The sequence below is a fragment of the Watersipora subatra genome, chromosome 1, assembly GCF_963576615.1.
Source record: "Watersipora subatra chromosome 1, tzWatSuba1.1, whole genome shotgun sequence".
Lineage (NCBI taxonomy): Eukaryota > Metazoa > Bryozoa > Gymnolaemata > Cheilostomatida > Watersiporidae > Watersipora > Watersipora subatra.
In genome coordinates, this window is record NC_088708.1 from 23,560,686 (window position 1) to 23,579,290 (window position 18,605).

At 36.1% G+C, this 18,605-nt stretch overlaps 1 protein-coding gene across 1 annotated transcript; it reads left to right on the top strand.

The window, feature by feature from the left end:
• Positions 1-1,732: 1,732 nt before the first annotated feature.
• LOC137397988 (DNA repair endonuclease XPF-like) lies at positions 1,733-18,428 on the top strand. Its single transcript, XM_068084090.1, has 17 exons — positions 1,733-1,810; positions 1,910-2,089; positions 2,569-2,691; positions 3,319-3,376; positions 3,482-3,634; positions 4,871-4,984; positions 6,229-6,377; positions 6,614-6,667; positions 7,842-7,911; positions 7,997-8,063; positions 8,549-8,781; positions 9,954-10,100; positions 10,197-10,406; positions 12,079-12,216; positions 12,317-12,445; positions 13,059-13,319; positions 17,784-18,428. The coding sequence occupies exons 1-17, from the start codon at positions 1,740-1,742 to the stop codon at positions 18,258-18,260; spliced, it is 2,634 nt and encodes an 877-aa protein (XP_067940191.1). The 5' UTR covers positions 1,733-1,739; the 3' UTR covers positions 18,261-18,428.
• Positions 18,429-18,605: the final 177 nt, after the last annotated feature.

An 18,605-nucleotide genomic window follows, 5' to 3' on the forward strand; every position in this document is an offset into this window, starting at 1 on the left:
TGCAACAAGTTTGACCATTTTGTTCGAGGGATGACACTCACCTTGGAAACTGATCATAAACTACTGGTTTCTATCATGACAACTAAAGACCTCGATCAGGTACCACCTAGAATTCTCCTTATGAGGCTTCGGCTGATGCGTTATGCTCTCAAAGTTGCATATGTACCAGGGACAAGCCATTGTCTAGCGGATGCTCTTTCAAGAGCACCTGTAGTCACTTACAAAAGTGGACATTCTATTGGTTGAGGAAATGGAGATTGCCACAAGGGACAGCTGACCAACCAACCAGGCAGTAGAGGTGCTGAGGTTAGCTCAGGAGAAATATGAGATATGTAGAGAGGTTGTTCGATGTTGCCAGGAGGGCTGGCCTACATACAAATACATAATATCTCGTAGGCTTATATCGTCTTGGTGTAGCTTTCTCAATACCAGAAGCCAAGACTCCACAACAGAACTGGGGTGAGGAACTCTTCGCAGAAAGCCATGGTCAATGTCAGACCACTCCAAAGGCTAGTCGAGTTCCTCGCTCTCCTGACACCACTGGTGACGCAGAGGGCAGGACAACTTGGTACAGTCTACACGCCAGTCCTAGTGTGTGCCGGGCTTCCAATTCAGATGTTGCAGAGGGCCCTGTAGCCAGGCATACTGATTTGGACCATGGGTATGGTAGACCGCAGAGGTCGAAGAGGAAGCCTTTATACTTGGAGGACTATGATACTAGCGATAAAAGACAAAGCTAATATCAACTATCTGAACTCTAACTAAATAGATACTCTTTGTTTTGACAATCCTTCCAGAAAGGGAGATGTTATGTATTTGTATAAACTGGATGTTGTTTATTATAGTTTTGGTTGACTCGCTATGAGTCTCGTTTTGGGTTGTTCTGAAAAAGCATGGAAACTAACAAGACCGAAATATATTGTTGAGTTTGCTTATAACCAAAATATAAACCTAGGTTAATTGTTGCATAACATCACAGTATGCTTTGCAAATATTCAAAGTGTTTTGGAATTTCGACAGAACAAAGACAATCAGATTATGAAACAACTGTTAAATTTATATCCTTATATCACCCATTTTACGGCCTTTGAAAATTGGAGTGTTACTGTTTACTTTTCATCGCCACTTGCGGGTGGTAGAGGACAGCGGAAATGCTATACCCGTGTAGCTTCTCGATGTGTCTACCATAAACGCAAAGCGCTATCTCGTAATCTTTTACGCCCGGAAAAATTATACACTTTGAGTATTTCCGTGTGTTGTTTTTGTTTTTCTTCATTTTCTCCAGTACTGTTTCGCTGATGTACAAAATGAACTATACAAACGATTCAAGTTTTTGAGTATAAATCATTTAGATAAAAAATTTTATTTCAGTGTCTCATTCAATAAATTAATCCTAAACTGCGCTAAAAAAATATTAAACTGGTCAATAATTTACCACAATTTTTCAGCAACTTTACATTGTTTTACGTATTGCCGTGCATTGCTTCAGTTTTTTTATTGAATGTAAATTCTCGAATCGTGTTTTAATGTAGTTTTGTATTAAAACGAAATCTGATCTGACTAGTCACTTGCTAGTGGGTTCTGAATCCAAGTTGACTTATCCTGACTTAGTAATTAGCTCTCCTGGACGACTGCAGTAGTTGTTGCAAACAAAGTGTACAGTAATTTAAATATTGCACATTTTAGGCGTATTTTATATGTTCACTAAAATTTACTCAAAATTTATAGTTGCCAGAGCGATGTTACTGGAATATGAAAAACAAATATTTGCTGATCTTTTGGAAAATGATGGTCTACTGGTAATGGCACGGTAAGTTTTTGATTAAATAGCAATGTTTAATGCTGCATTTTGATCATAGCCTTTTCAAATTTTTTGACCGTTTAGATTGATATCATCATAATATTTTAGAGGACTGGGTATCTATAGGATCATTGAAGCTTTTATGAAAGCCTTCTGTCATCCAGCTAGCCTATTGCTTGTCATCAATGCTTCCACTTATGAGGAAGACTTCCTCATAGAAAGACTCGCTAATGCCGGAGTTGAACAAATACCTAAGATAATCACTTCTGATATTACTCGTGAAGAGAGGTTTGTATGCTAAGGGTAGTTGATTTTATCTTGATGTTATGTCGGTTTACTCATTTACCTGTAACTGCACTTTGCAATGACAAAACTAAAACTTTTTCGCTGGCTACTCTAAAAGCCAAGTGCTAACTCATTGGCCAAATGCTTCACATTCACTTATTAATTAAATCTACTTGCTTTCATTTCTAAATGGTGTAGGCCGTTTAATCCAATTTTGTCATTTTTGCAATTTAGCATCTTTTGGTTCGGTTAACCTCTCGAATTGCCGCAATCCTTAGTGAATGGCGAGCATTTTATTATTTTTAAAGTACTATGTTAACTTTTCTATCATGATCTCTAGACACATCTCCTAGTGTGTACAATTTCTTATCTTTTTATTGTTACTCTTGTCTTACCAGTCAGATTATTGTTTGCTATTTAAATTTTTATCAAACATTAATGACTGCAGATGGTATTATTTTGTATAAATAATATTATTTTAGGCTGAAGGTGTATATGGGAGGGGGTGTGGCTTTTGTTTCTAGCAGAATACTTGTCATGGATTTACTGACAGACAAATTGCCAGCACACCTCATATCTGGGATTCTCGTTTATAATGCGCACAGGTAGGTTTGTTATTGTTGCCAAAAAGGTGAAGATTAGCTTTTTTTAACCCACTGCAATAATATATAATGCAGCGTTGCTGCTCGAACAGTTTTGTGAGTACCGTCTTATTAAAATCTCTTTTTTAATTCTGTCATTTTCATTTCTTGTTAGTAGCCATTTGTTTTAGTTTTCCTGTCATATCAGCCTGTTCTGTTTGTCTGTCATCGTGACTGTCTGCCGGATATATCTTGATGTCATGCTTATCTGTAATTTTTTCTTGTCTAATTATAATATCTGAACATTAAGTTTATGCTGATAATTGGGTGCTATAGACACCTAGCATATTTGGTTGCTGTGTGTCCATAGCAACCAAATAGGCTGTTTCCATAGCAACTAAATATAGATGTTTATGGTGTCATGTTGCTATAGTTAGCTACACATAGTCTATTCATTTGGGTAAATAATGACAACTTATGTATACTGCATATACACTTAGAGAGTAACCAATGCAGCATGGTATTTCTAAATGCTCTGTTTCAGTTTTGTGCCTGTACCACTCGTCTTAGACTCAGCCCTTAACAAACGGCTTGTAGTTTTTGAGACATTGACATGTTTTTTAAAAAGCATTAACACTAATGCTTTTTCAGAGTGAAGGAGACGGGCCTGGAAGCCTTTATCATGAGACTATACCGACAGAAGAACAAGGTACTTCCTTCACACTTTTGCTTGACTTCGTCTCAAGAATTCAAAACCAATGGATGCTATGGTTTCATGATGTCACACTTGGTATTTACTTTTATTTTCAATCAGGAAGGATTCATCAAAGCATTCTCCGACAATCCAGTCGCATTCACTGATGGATTTTGTAAAATAGAAACCATTATGAGGAATCTCTACCTAAGAAAACTCTTCCTTTATCCCAGGTTTCATGTGTCTGTCAAGGACTCACTAGAAAAGAGTGAGGTCAGTTCAACAGCCTATTTTAAAAGGAGTAGGTTACAAGTGCTGTCTATTTGTTAACACCCCTCGAGATGCACTAAAGTATACCATGATTGTTTTACACAGTAGCCTTCCTCTCCTATCTGCTGATGTCCTTGTTTATGATTATAAACTAATTTGTTTATATCTATATATTTATATCTTGCTATTCCCATGCTATAATACATAGCATGGGAATGCTTCAAGTTTCAAAATTTCAACTATTGGCCATCTAGAGTTATTTTCATGCTGCCGGTAGTGTCAGCTTGTCCATATTCTAGCCAAATATTTGTGTCTGTTGATGAAGCAAAGATCATGTTAGCCCCTGACTAAAGCTCCACAACTTCATTTTGTTTTAAAAAGGAGTTTGGTTTTAGTTACTCACCTTTCTTCTTAGTTATACAAATGTATCTACATGTATGTTTTTTATATTTTCACATTTTTATATTTTACATTTATTTATACATTTATATATATTTATAGAAATTTATCATTAGTAGAACTAAAAATCACAGTGCTCAACATAGCATGGAGCAGTATAAATTAGTAGAGAATGAGATAGTGTACTTATCTTGGTCAGCTACTGTCGGTTTCTTGCTTACGCTATATCAAGCTGTAGATCTCCTGTGTACAGAAGATCTACACATGTGCCTAAATATATATATACATGTACAAATGCCTAAACACATACCTATATAGATATTTGCTGAATGCTTGACATTGCACATGTATTGAAAAACAGCTTATAAACAGTGGCAGGTAATGTAGTTGCCTGTAACTTGCCGTTAGCCTGGCACATTTCCGATGACTAATTTGAGTAAGCTACTACTATCCATATTGCTAAATTTGATAATAAGAGCCGTAAGAGCAAGCTATGCGTATTTTAACCAATATAACGACTCATATCGCCTGAAGTTTCCGTCGGTTCCAGTGTAGCTTAATTGGTTAGATTACCTTTTGGTGAACAGGAGGTTCCGAGATCAAATCCAGCACGTAGCAGATCTTTCATTCCTAGATTTTAATAGCTATAGCTGGACAAACCAAACGACGGTAAACTTGGAGATTTATACATAGAAAGATATAGATATCTATACGCATAAATATTCCAAGGTCATGTCTCAGAAGGTAGGTCTAATAGTTTTTTTGCATGGTTCCCCTTAGTTTCATTATCTCAATCACTTGATTGTATCACATGATGTTTTTTGTTTCTTGATTTTACAGCCTGAGGTGATAGAGCTGGGTGTACCTACATCTGCTGCCATGAAAGGCTGTCAAATGGCCCTCCTCGAACTTATCAATCTTTGCATTAAGGAACTTAGGATGTGCAACTCATCCGTGAGTCTTTGTTGTTGCATATACATGTAAGCTCTGTGAATATTAGTGAGTGCTTATTTGTAGTCATTGTCCTTATTGTATCTTTGTATTCTCCACCCGTCTCCCTCAATACCCCTGCTCAATTAACGTAGGCATGACGCAACTGTACATTTTTTTCTCATGGCATGCAAGTAAAGTGAATTCAGTATCTGCGAGTTTTTGTCGAGAAGATTTTCCGAGACATCCACTGATTGACAGTTATAATATTTGCTGTCTAGTTTATAAGAATCCTGGCAGAAACGAAAAAGGGTATGACTTTCTGAGCAGTGTTGGACACAACAGTCACTGATAGGGAGTCTGTATATTTTGTCCTATCTCTGTTGACCTTATCTGTTTATCAGATACTGTCAGAAACATGTCAACTGAAAGATTCCTTAGTGCTTCATTTTGATTGGTGGCTAGCGTTTTTTTTTTCGTTATATTTCAATGCTTCATTATGAAGGTTAGATATTTGTGCTTGCAATACATTTGGATCACGCATTTTGATTAGTAGCCTGTGTTTACAATTAACTTCAGGTTTCTTCATGATTGGGTATTGGGGGTCACTGTATATGGGAACATTTCATTGCTATTGATAAATGCTTTGTTGGTAATGCTTCTGTCTACGATTTCCTACAGCTACCTAAGATTAGATGTAGTTGTTTTACTGAAATTTTAATATTTTGAAACTATAACAAAAGAAAAAATAAAACTTAAAAGACGTCCATTTCCTAAGCCGTTCATCAGCTGATTTACTGCTAATTGATTTACTGATAATTGATTTACTGATAATTGATTTACTGATAATTGATTTTCTGATAATTGATTTTCTGATAATTGATTTACTGATAATTGATTCACTGATAATTGATTTACTGATAATTGATTTACTGGTAATTGATTTAATGATAATTGATTTACTGATAATCGATTTACTGATAATCGATTTACTGATAATCGATTTACTGATAATTGATTTTCTGATAATTAATTTACTGATAATTGATTTACTGATAATTGATTTACTAATAATTGCTCAAACGTAAAAGACACTTGGTTGAATTACAATCACTGTGTCAGCATATCAAGAGTCAGCATATCAAGAGTCAGCATATCAAGAGTCTATTGTTATTAGGAATTGTGAGACAAATATTTAATAATTTTATTTAGCATTGTGGGAGTCAATCTTGTTTTAGAGTTGTAATTCTTTAGCTGTAATTCTCTAGCTCGACTTGGAAGGTATTAATTACGAGAATCTGATCAGCACTGCATTTGATGCAGTCATTCGTGTCCAGCTCGAACCGATATGGCACCAACTTACGTCCAAAACCAAACAACTTGTTTCAGACTTGAAGCTGTTACGAGAGCTCCTTAGGTGAGTCCCAATACTGGATGTTTGATATTGTAGATTTTAGCTATTGCTAGCATAAGATATCCCTCAACAGTTACGTTAAAGTCTAGTATAAGATTAAGCTATTCATACTGTAGTAGGGACCGTATTGTAACTGAATAACTGGGAACTACTCGTATGATAATACTGATTTATTGCCTGAGGAACTCACGCGTATGGTCGTGTTTAGGATAGTCTCATGGGGTCTCTTTATGCTGTAGGTCCCTCACCCACTTTGACTGTGTCACATTTTACAGCATGGTTCGCTCAATCAAGTAAGTGTCATGCAGTCTTTTGCTTCATAGGGGTAGATAACTTCTGTTGTCTCAAGTGCTGTGATAATTGTACTGAAGTATTTCATTATATGCTTCTGTTACAACAAAATTGTACCGCATATATGCTTTTCTATTAGTTAACTCGAACATCACTACTTTCAACTCATGGGCTTTCGAACAATCGTAGCCAAGCTTGCTAGTAATTTGCTAAAGATTTGACCAATCACAAAGCTATCTTGATTAGTAGAAGGCTCTCAATAAAATAGAATAATGCTTTGTTATTTTTAGTCTACTGAGGCTTTTAAGACTTTCAATATTGCTTTTAATAGTAGTTATTCGAGATTTCATGGAAGTTTTTAAAAGTTTTTGATTGCCAACAAATCCTTTTTGATGATTTATTGAGGTTGATTCTGGCCATAAGAATTATCAACTCACACTCTTCATAATGATAAAACTAAACCTACTAGTTTGCTCATTCTTTTTGTGTCTAAAACGTTAATCATCATCCTTTCAGTGACGCACAATTTTATGTAATAACTGATCAAATTGAGTTGTCACGGCCTCATCAAAATAGTTTCATTTTTTGTCTACGATTTTCTACAGTTACCAAAAATTAGATGTAGTTATTTTACTGAAAATTTAATATTTTGAAAATATGGCAAAAGAAAAAATTAAATCTAAAAACATCCATTTCCTAAGCTGTTCATCAGCTGAATGCTCAAACGTTAAAAACACTTGGTTGAGTTACGATCACTATGTCAGCATATCAGTTATTTCTATTGTCTTTAGCAATTACAATCTCTTCATTCTCAGCTCACAAAGTGGCATCTAATCTATTTCTTTGTTGTTACTTTTTTCCAAATTATTCTAATATTTTGATATTAATATAATCAACACAAGCATAAAATAACTCAGAGTGAAAGTGGTTTTTTTCAAGTCTCTGTCAACCATTCCAAATTCTTCTGTCAAACAACCATGTAATTTTCATAACATCTTCTAGTCTTTTCTTGTCATATCTTTTATATCAAAACATATAGCTATTTAGCACCTGCCTTCTGATTATAGCAGCAACATATAGTCTGGTTTTTAAGTTATCTTCCCTTTGTGAGTCAATTAGGAGTTGCGAGTACATGCTCTGGCAGTTGGCTGTATTGGATTACATTCTGCTTTGTAGGGCATCGGAAAAGCAGTTCAAGGACAATGCCGGATGGCTGTATACGGAATCAGCTGACAAACTGTATATGGTTGGTTGGTCTTTAACTAGTTTTGTCTGTCACTGCGTTTTGCTCACATAGATGTCAAGGTCAATCTGTATACACTGGCTTGTAGTTTGCTAGGCAGCGTCTCTATGGGAGTATCGAGGAGCAGGCCAAGAACTCTGGATCTTCGGAGAAAGGTATTTACTCATTTTTTATATATAAGCCTTGCTTTGCATGTCCCGCTATGAACTAAATTTTATGAATAAATCTGGACTGCTGCCATTTATTTCTTAAAGTAAACCTCTCAGTTGTTGTTAACTAATTTGGTCCTATTGACATTATTGGTCATAAAAATTGACTCATTTTCACATGCAGAATGCAAAATAGCATTTATTTTTGTGTGTTGTTTATATTACATGCCATTTATTATTAGATGTAAAGTTAGCTCACATTTCTTCAATAGCTATGCAAAATCATCTAAAGACTTTACTTGGTGATTCCATGTTGTCACTCAGTGAGCTTAGTTTAGTTGTTTTTGCTGCTGCCCACGAACTTTGGAGTTGTGGGCAGCAGTTCATAGAGAGGATAACTCTTATTTGTGATAAAATGTAATATGTTTCCATCCTTATCTTTAAATAATTTTGGCTTTTAAATTCATGGTCTAATTTTATTATTTGGTTAGTGTTGCTAGCAGAGAAGAATCCCAAGTGGTCTGCTTTATCAGAAATCATGGATGAAATTTGTGTTGCGGAAGAAGCTCTTACGACGGGTGACTTGGAACCCGCTCCGTCTCCTGTTCTAATAGCCGTAGACTCTCCACAAACTTGTAGCCAGATTAAAGACTATCTGCTGAATGGTGCTGAAAGTGTTTTAAAACAGCTATTAATGAAGTTGGAAGAACCGCCTGCGAAAGTAGTGAGTTAAAACTCTGTTGAGCTCTCTGTTTGAATGAGTTGAGTATTGGAATGGATTGCGATGAGAATAAATGAAGAACGGAAATGAATGCGTAATGTTCAAAGAAGTGAACGGATGCGATATAAAATCTGTAACCTATCACACTGTTCTTTGCTTGTGCGCTATTGGAAGCAGTACCATGAGTGAAGGTATTCATTTCCTGAGAGTTATCCTCTATTGCACCCTGTCTATTCTATGTACATTGTATATTGTAAAGTATTTGGAACAAGTGGCTCATTGGCCCAAATATCTTTTCTGCATAGGCAATCGTTGTCTAAAATCAATCATATTACAACACTTTTTGTATTTGTAACATTTTTATCAGCAATAGGAGACAACTCTCACAGGTTGTCATTACATGGCATGGCATCTTACCATAAAAACAGCTGTGAAAAGATTACAAATCTCGTAAACATCCTACGTCATCTTAAATTGCATGGATAAATATAACATTCACTTGTTGAAAAACGTGTTTTTGTTCTCTATCAAATGCCAGTAGTACCAGCTTGTTGCTTTTGGAGACAGTTTCACATTTTTTACAACTTTTTTCTGCACTAGGCTCTGCCCAAGTTGCCATGACAAAATCCATGCGTTATGTATCATAATAGAAATGTATAATCATTTTGTTAAAGAGAAGGTAACTCTTAAAAGATGAACAACTCTATTCTTGGTACTAGGTTGTCACTATTGAATAACTTAGTGAATGCTGAAGCACACGTCTACAGTTTTCAAGTTGTGTTTTCATGTCATTGAAAACGGCCAAGGATAGATGTTGAATTGGCAAGTTAGTAGGTCCATGTTGCAGCCATGACAATGTTCATATCAGGAAGTATTGGCACTCCATTCAAATTAATTCAGCATTTATTCTCTGTCATTTGTCCCTGTCTGCACTTGTTTTTACCTTTTAACTATTTGTTTTTTTTAGCTAATGACACTCTTAATATAACTAAAGCCTAACATTATGACATTTTAAATAATCCAATTAGTTGGGTCGAAATATCTAATGACTTTGGTTGTGTTTATGAATCCTGAACAAAGCCTTGTGGAATGTGATTGGCTGGTGACCTCATTCTTTGTCATAGTTTGCTACGAGTAGGGTTCGATTATCACTCTGAAATGAGCTTCTATTTTAGCAAGCTGTTTCTGATAAGAAATCCGCATCAAAAGATCCAATCAAACCATCAACTGCCAAGAAACAGAAGGTTTCAGTGGATACAGACCAAGTTACACTCACACAACTCGCTCGGGGAGACCCTGCTGCTGGTGCTAAGGCTTCGGCTGTATGTATTGAGAACCATTGTAGACGCTTCTGTTTATAGCTTGAGGTTTATAACTTTATGCTTGGATGTAGCTATAACAAACTTATTGGTGTTTAGAAAGCTGAGGATAATTCCAAGGAAGGTCAAGTAGAACTCGTAGAGATTGATGCAAAGATTATTAACTCGTTGCCAAGCAACTGTAAGACTGCGCTGGTGGCGCTAAGGACAACTCCCGACCCTAACTGTCTCATTAGGACTCTTGACGTCCTCCATCCCAAATATGTGATCATGTTCGACTTGGACATCCCCTACATCAGACAACTTGAGGTTATTATATTGTTTAGACTTATATGTCTAAACAGTCAGTCTATGTAATGAAAGCTGATCCAAGAGTTCTTTTTCTCAATATATATTTGTACCAAAGTCATTCAAAAAATATTGAAAGCATTTAGAGCGAGATCTCAATGTGAAGATAACATTTTTAAGGTGGTCGGTTTTAAGGCCCCTTGGAATGTGAACTCGGGTACAGATATTTGTGCTATCATCTCTATGGCTCTGTCTAATGATACAGAGGCAAAGGAGTGTTTACACTACTTGAAATGACTTTGATTGTTTTTGTCTCAATGTTAATTATTGGTGCCAAATGATATGTTTACGTCACAAATTCTGCATTTTTGTGTTTTTTTTGCATTCTTAACTTAAAGGCTAAAAATTTATAAAACTAACATACAAAATTGTCGCTCAATAACTTTAGATCATGTTTCCGAATCTGTTAGAGACAAAAAATATGTTTTATTTGTTTTATAGTTTTTAGATAAGTTGATGGCTTTATTAATTTTTCTACATCTAATAACTTAAAGGTGTGTTGGAAGTTACTAAGTATATATGTAGGATTTGAGTTTGCCTTCTCTCGTCAATTCTGTATTTTCTTTTTCCACAATTCATTTTAAGGCAATAATCTGCTCTTTCTCTGGTTTCTCTTGTTTCTTGGAAAAAAGTTGTTTTGCTTAATTATTCAGATTGCGTATAAAATACTCAGATGTAACGTGATGGTAAACCATACCGCTGATTATCATGTTTTCATCGTGTGAACAGGCTGTAAATTTAGACCTTGCAAAGCCAGCTCATTCTTTTCAACTTGTAATAGGCAATAACCAATATCTATATCAAATTGTCAGCGTATAATTCTCTGAGCAAGTCAATGAACCTATAAGCTGGTTCACATTATATCACAGTATGTAGGCGTTAATCCTTGCAAATAGTTCACAAGGATAAAACACTAGACCCGCAGTAACTACCGTGAAGGGAAATATAGATAAAGCAATCTCTGACAGCCAATCACCATTTTTTGAAGTCGTGCACATTGCACAGACTGTCGTGGATGCTCGGCAAAAGTTTGACAGCTGCAATGTTTCCAGACATAACCATGTTGCCTCGGCGATGTCATTGGTTTATGGTTCTCGTAGTCGACATAATTGCTGAGAGGACAACTCCAACATACGGTGATGCAGCGTTACCCAGCCTTTATGGTTTCATCAAGCAAGTGTATCTGACTGTGTCTATTGATCAATTATTGCTTGGGCTGGTTTCATTATAGTTTAATGCTGTTATGCGTTAGCTAGCTTAGTCAGTCTCCATTTCCTTTTGGTTTTTGTTGTAATTCAGCCAATACAATGGTGGCTTGAGATTGCTGAATGTTTTGAATTTTATTCTTTTGTTTGTAAATACAATTTATGTTGGCTTTTTGGCATCAGTCTAAACATCAACCTGAGCTGCCATTGAATCAAAATCACTTTTCGTCACTTCCAAAAGCCCAAGGCTACTGACATAGTTGGAGCTCATCATTGAAAGCGTAATCTGTAGATGATTCCATCAGTGCTTGTAGACTTGAAGTCAAAAGAAAGTATTTGGATAAAGTAGATCATGCATTCTATAAACCTAGAATGCTACATTGTATTATAAGTATATGAGGCCTGCATGGGTATTTTCTCTATCGTAGATATACAAGGCTTGTCGACCTGGCACCCAGTTTCGAGTGTATATAATGATGTTTAGCGGCTCATCAGAAGAACAAAAGTATCTCACAGCCATCAGAAAAGAGAAGTCAGCCTTTGAAGAGCTTATCAAACAGAAAGCTGTATGTACCTTCCTATTAGCTCACAGGTCTGTCTCAGCTTTTGTGTTATCTTATTTTACTTGTTCTTAGTTTGTCATAAATTATGTGATGCTACATTTAGACAATGGTTATACCAGAGAATAGAGATGGTAAGCTAGCGGATACAAAACCAGAAAGAGATTTGCCGGCGAATCAAACTGTGAGCACCAGAAAGGGCGGTCATCACCTTCCAACTCCTCAGGAGTCCAAGGTATCAGTCTTATTTTAAATATGGACCCCCTTTTAAATTTGAAGTTATGGGTTGGTATGGTACATTGCTGTTGTTATTATTAGTTGTCGCTGCATGCCATCTTGACAAACAATACAGATCTTGTGAATTTGAAACATAATAGTGGCGGTAAGGGCCGACTTTACAGGAAAGATGTGCGCTTACAAAATCAAACCAGTAGCTGGTCTAAAATCTATACCAATGGATTATTGCTGCAGTATGGCCACTTGAGCTATGGATGATACTGTGATACTGGTTTTTTGCATTCCATTTATATAGTTGAATAACTTTTCAATTGTTTTGGATAATTCCGTTTTTATAGTTGAATAACTTTGTAAGTGTTTTGGATAGATGTGTAGCTGTACAACTGGCTATCACTTATTGCTAACATTTTTATCGATCCCAGTAACCGTTATAGGTGAAGCGTATGAAAAGTAGATCAGGTAATTACATTTGTCACTATGTGTCTCCTGAGCAGTGAAAAAATTAAGAAGCTCCTTGAGGCTCGAGGCCTGTGTATTGCATGTAAATATTATGCAATAGCAGATGGTTTCTTTATATATGGAATGATGTAGGTTGTGCTGCTATGTTCTAGGTGATTGTGGACATGCGAGAATTCCGCAGTGATCTTCCTTACCTCATACACAAGCTCGGTGTTATCCTGGAGCCAGCAACATTAGAAGTCGGTGATTACATACTCACTGAAGACATCTGTGTGGAGAGGAAGTCAGTGCCTGATTTGATTGGCTCCCTTAACAATGGCAGGCTTTATTCACAGTGTGTATCCATGAGTCGTTATTATAAACGTCCTGTCCTGCTCATAGAGTTTGACCCAACACGACCTTTTACTTTACAGGTGAGAGAATGTGAAGATTATAAGGTGTTTGTAAACCTGCTGCAGATGTATTCTCGTTGCGATATCTAATGTATTGCATATGGTTCCTTATGCTGAAGTACTCGCTCAAAGTATTATGAATAAAAGTGTTCGTCTGTTTGTTGTGATCATTTTATATGTATATATGGAGATAGAAATATGTTTATATGGAGATAGAAATATGTTTATATGGAAATGGAAATATGTTTATATGGAAAGCTTGTGTTATTTTATTGCTGATTCTTAAAAAAGAGAAACTTTTAAAGGTTTACTTGCAACAAATTCGTATTACAGTTATTTGATATGATAAGATTCACCATGCTTTACTCTTATGTCTTGTAGGTGCAAAATATCTGGAAATGTGATTACAAGCTCTTAAAAGCTCAAAAACGAACAGTTAATCGCAGCCATCACAAAAACGCCGTAGTTTGGAATCTCTTTATTTGGTTGACGTACTCCAACAGTTTGGTTATGGTTTTGACAAGTGATGTTATCACCTGAAATTAAAGACCAATAAAAGGCTCAATATAAAACATCTCGTAGCACTAGTTTATGACAAACACTTCGGGTTCTACCGGAAAGTCTGTATCAAATATAGATGCTCGCTACTTTACAGTTTCGTTTCAGCCTGGTCTAATCATCTAGTCGTAATCTTTTCATGTGACCCATACTTCGTGATTAATTGCTGCAGCATTTTTCGACTATCAAAGGTGTCCAACAAGTGCCTCATGTTTATCAGATGATGATATGCATTCCTTCGAGCTAAGGTTAAAGATGTAGTTGCGTCAAAATTTAAGTTGATCTTAAAAGAAAGCATTTTGTTTTCCCTATCAGTTGATATGTTGTTTGTTGTGTTACGCGATCGCATTGCCAAGATATTTGAAGATTAAAACCGAAAAAATCTGATCGCCTTAAAAACGCTCAGGCCACAAAAACGTGCCCAGCCTCGCCAAAAATGATGTCATACGTTTGGCAACCTGTCTCTATCTCTCGTATTCACATCGGCTATTTGCGATAAAAGTCTAGTCTTACGCGGCTCTATTGGCATATATCTTATTTTGTATTTGCTCATGTTGGCTAGAATAAAATTTTAAATCCTGCTACAGATGCATTATTAGGAATGTTTAAAAGGCCTCAAATAACGAAAATTGAAAATTTGTTTTACTCACTTTCTCCAAATGTTGTGTAAACATTTGGGTACCGACTACCAATTCTACCGGTCTACGGTAATTCTGTCAAGTCACTTTATGTAGAACGCGGTCTTTGTATCAGCACAGTTCTGCAGCTACCCATATAAACGATATACAGCCTCCCATAAGCCCCGCCCACATTATGTCGCCTATTACCTATTGCCTACGTACTAGTTTCTTACTAGTATTCTTACCGAATACTAAATAATTGAAATAAGCAAGCCACCTCTTTGAAAAGAATATAGACAGGGATAGAGTTTTAAGGATGAGAAGTCTGCTGCAAGTCTATTAAAGTCTATTAAGAAGTCTATTAAACGAATTATATGGTAGGTTTTGAGATATTAGTGCTCAAAGTGACAGCATTACAATGATAATGAAATAGACGCCAAAGGACAATAGACATGGTTTTATTGAATGCATGAAGTGTACAGTGAAACATGGATAACTCAAACTTCACGGGACCGAGCGAAAGTGTTTGAGTTATCAGAGCGTTCGAGTTATCAGAGCACAGTCACAAGTGAATGTATTTATCAGTAGATACATATACAAACTACATGTATATATAAAACTAAAGTATAGGTTGTTTGTTGTAAGTTAAAGGGCATCTGATGTAGAGTTTTAAAGTATTTATCAGAAAGTATAGATATTTTATACACTTGAGATTTGTGTGCTGTTTTAGGTGATGTGACTGCCAGAACTTTTTCAGATTAAAATTGGCAAAACCTAATCGCGGTTAAAACGCTTGAGATCAATTTTGCCAATTTTAATCTTAAAACGTCTTGTCAGTCACATCACCTAAAACTGCAAACAAATCTCAGCCCAATAGAAAAATATCTATTCTTACTGATAATTTTTAAAACTGGACATAAGTAAACATTTATGACCAATGCAAAAAAGCATGCTTTACATCTGATCAGTTGTTTCATTTAAAAAAACTTATCGAGTGTAGTCTGTGACAAGGTATTTTTTTGACAAAGATCAACAGTGTGACTTATTGTAGAAATAGATTTTAAACAGTTATTATAGTCCTTAAAAACTTGTTAGCCTTTTCTAACAAAATTGGCCCATCGATAGGTACGCCTTCACTACGCACTTGTCTAAACCAAGTCAATAATACACCATCCAAATCATCGTGCGACATTGAACGATCTCTTAGCCTTGATGAATTTTGGCCACATAACGATCTTATTCTTTCTTTTTGTTTAATCCATGTTGACACTGTACTTTTTGGAAGATTTTCTCTTTTTGATAATGCTGATAGCTTTTGTCTTGCTTCGATTTCCTCGAGTACTTTAAGTTTGTCAGAAGGTTTCCACGCTTTTCTTTGCTTGCGTGATGCCATCGTAAAGCGGATGTCTGTTGTAGCGGACGCCAAGCCACGAGCCTATTTGTGACATTTTATCTTTATGTATCCGCATATAATCACTGTTACAATATGTATTTTGCATGCTGTGTCTATCTTAATTAAATTTTTATCGCTAATACCTCCTAACGTTTATAGCTTGGCCGTAACTAAGCGAACGTCTTAGCGACCCTATTAATCATTTTTATACGATTTCTTTTTCGGTTCCATTATACGGTACGGGGGAAATTATATGTACACTATACGCGTATAAAAAGCGCTTTCGTTAAGAAAGCAGAGTAGTCTCAGCTCCGCGACTAGTGGAAACTCCTTCGAAATAAATTGAACGGAAACCACTTTTGTGAATTCTGCAAAAAACTTCGAGTTAACGGTGCCGAGGTCGAGTTATATAAAGCCATTTATCATTGCGTGGGAACAGACCAAGTAAATCCATTCGAGTTAACCATGTGTTCGATATATCCGAGGGCGAGTTATCCATGTTTCACTGTATTTGTGAAAATATTTTGACGAATGAGGTTGCATGAAAGTGTAAACAGAAGCCATCGTGTTCAGCTACGTCCCATTTATGCCGTTCCAATCTACGGCGTTTTTGTGATGGCTGCGATTAACTGTTCATTTTTGAGCTTTTAATCACATTTCCACATACTTTACACCTACAACACAGCAGAGTAAGACATGGTGAATCTTTTGATACCAAATAACTGTAATGTGAATTTTGTTGCAAGTCAACCTTTAATATTGTCTTTTGGTAAAATTGTGACAATCAATTATCTAGAGTACCTGTAAAAGGTGTCAAATGTGGCACATGATTGTTGTAATTTATAAATTGATGTGCAGTATCTAGTGTTATGACTTTTACATTACAATGCGCATGATGAAGCTGTTACCGGTGAAGCCGTTACAGGTGAAGCCATTACCGGTGAAGAGGTTTAGGTAGGCAAATGAGGAGAGGTTGAAAGATCAGCTCATCTGCTGGGACTCAAATTACCGTTCCTATTTGTGTACTCTTCTCAAGTCTGTCTGCAGTTCACATCCGACTTTTCATCAGGTTTTACAATACGGTGCGACTTGTATCTGTCATATAAATGTACTGCTAGATACACTAATCAATATTCACAGATTAACAAGCCGAATGATAGTGTATAAAAAATGTTTTGAGTGCATGTACACCGAGTTCCACACAATCAAAAAACTTTCTACACGCAATTAATGAGACGACTAAAATGTTGACCAATATGGGGCTCAAACCTGTAAGCATTCAGCTTATTAGGCTGACCGTCGCAACTAACTGAGCCGATTGGCAACTTTACGAAGCCTCACAATAATTGTGCCAATCAGAGAATGAAGGTCGCTTGATGAAATGGACAAATAGAAATGGATAACTGTATTTTTAAGCTGGCTTTTGAAACAGCAACTGATAAAAAACTGTTCAAATAGGAATGTTTCCGAAATATCTGCATAGTGGTTGATTCAGTCTGACAGCCAGATTTCAGCGTTAAATATTTATGACAATACAAAGGCACTGCCTTCTGACTCCAACGTAGATGAGAACTGCAGACTTTTTCATTTGTTAAATTTTTACATGTGTATGTAACCTTTTAAAAAAATGCATCAAGAATGCATCGACCTTGAATCTTAATTAAGTTATTCTTCAGCTGCTAAAATCTTTGTCTGACTTTCTCTCGCGTTTATCTTTCTTTGAGGCAAGAAATTCAGCTAATATTACTTATTGTGTCGTTTGAAACTCAAGTTTTACATATATGTAACATATTCTAATTGCCTGCGTCTTGGAAAAGCTAATCTGACAGTTAATAAACCTTACTCTGAGCTTCGCATCTTCGATATTCTAGGCACTTTCGTTCAATTACTTTAACGTCTTGCTGTTTATTGTAGAAAAACTTTAGCATTCAGCAGGAAATTTCAATCAACGACATCCAGTCAAGATTAGCGCTTCTCACTCTGCACTTTCCTAAGCTGAGGCTTCTTTGGTGTCAGAGTTCTAATTCTACAGCGAAACTGTTTAGAGAGCTCAAGAGAGGCGCCACTCAGCCAGATGTCGACAAGGCCCTTACGATCACGTCTAAAGATGCAATGAACAAGGACCTGAAATACAATGTAGTGGCTCATGATTCACTTTTGAAATTGCCATCAATATCTGTGAAGAATGTTTCTTTATTGGCTGACAAAGTCAGAGATATAAAGAATTTAGCAGCAATGGATAAGGAGGCTCTAGGAACGGTTTTGTCTAATGTTAGAGCTGCTGAGGCTGTCAGCTCTTTCCTCAATACTGAATACATTCCTGAAGACAAAGAAGCTACCAAATCTGCCAATCCATCCATTAGGAGACCAGCAAGACGAGTTATGCGGTGATCATATTTTTACTCATTTTCAAATTGAATGCATGCAGTGTCTATTATATGTAAAAAAGTGTCTTTTTGTAACATATTTTTATGAATGATGTATGTTTTATATGTTTATTTCTTGTATCCAATTATATTTAACCATTCTGCTCAGTCACAAGTCATTTAAAAAATACAACTTAATGTCAAAGTCTAAAGCCTACTCATCAAAAGCTTGACAATTCTGGCATGCCAAATTCAATTCAAATCTGGCTGCAAGGTAGACTGCTATCTTGTACAATATTTCAACTGCGAGAAATGTACTCATAAGAAGTTGTCTTCTTTTTTGTGTCCTTGCCGCTTACACGAACTGCCG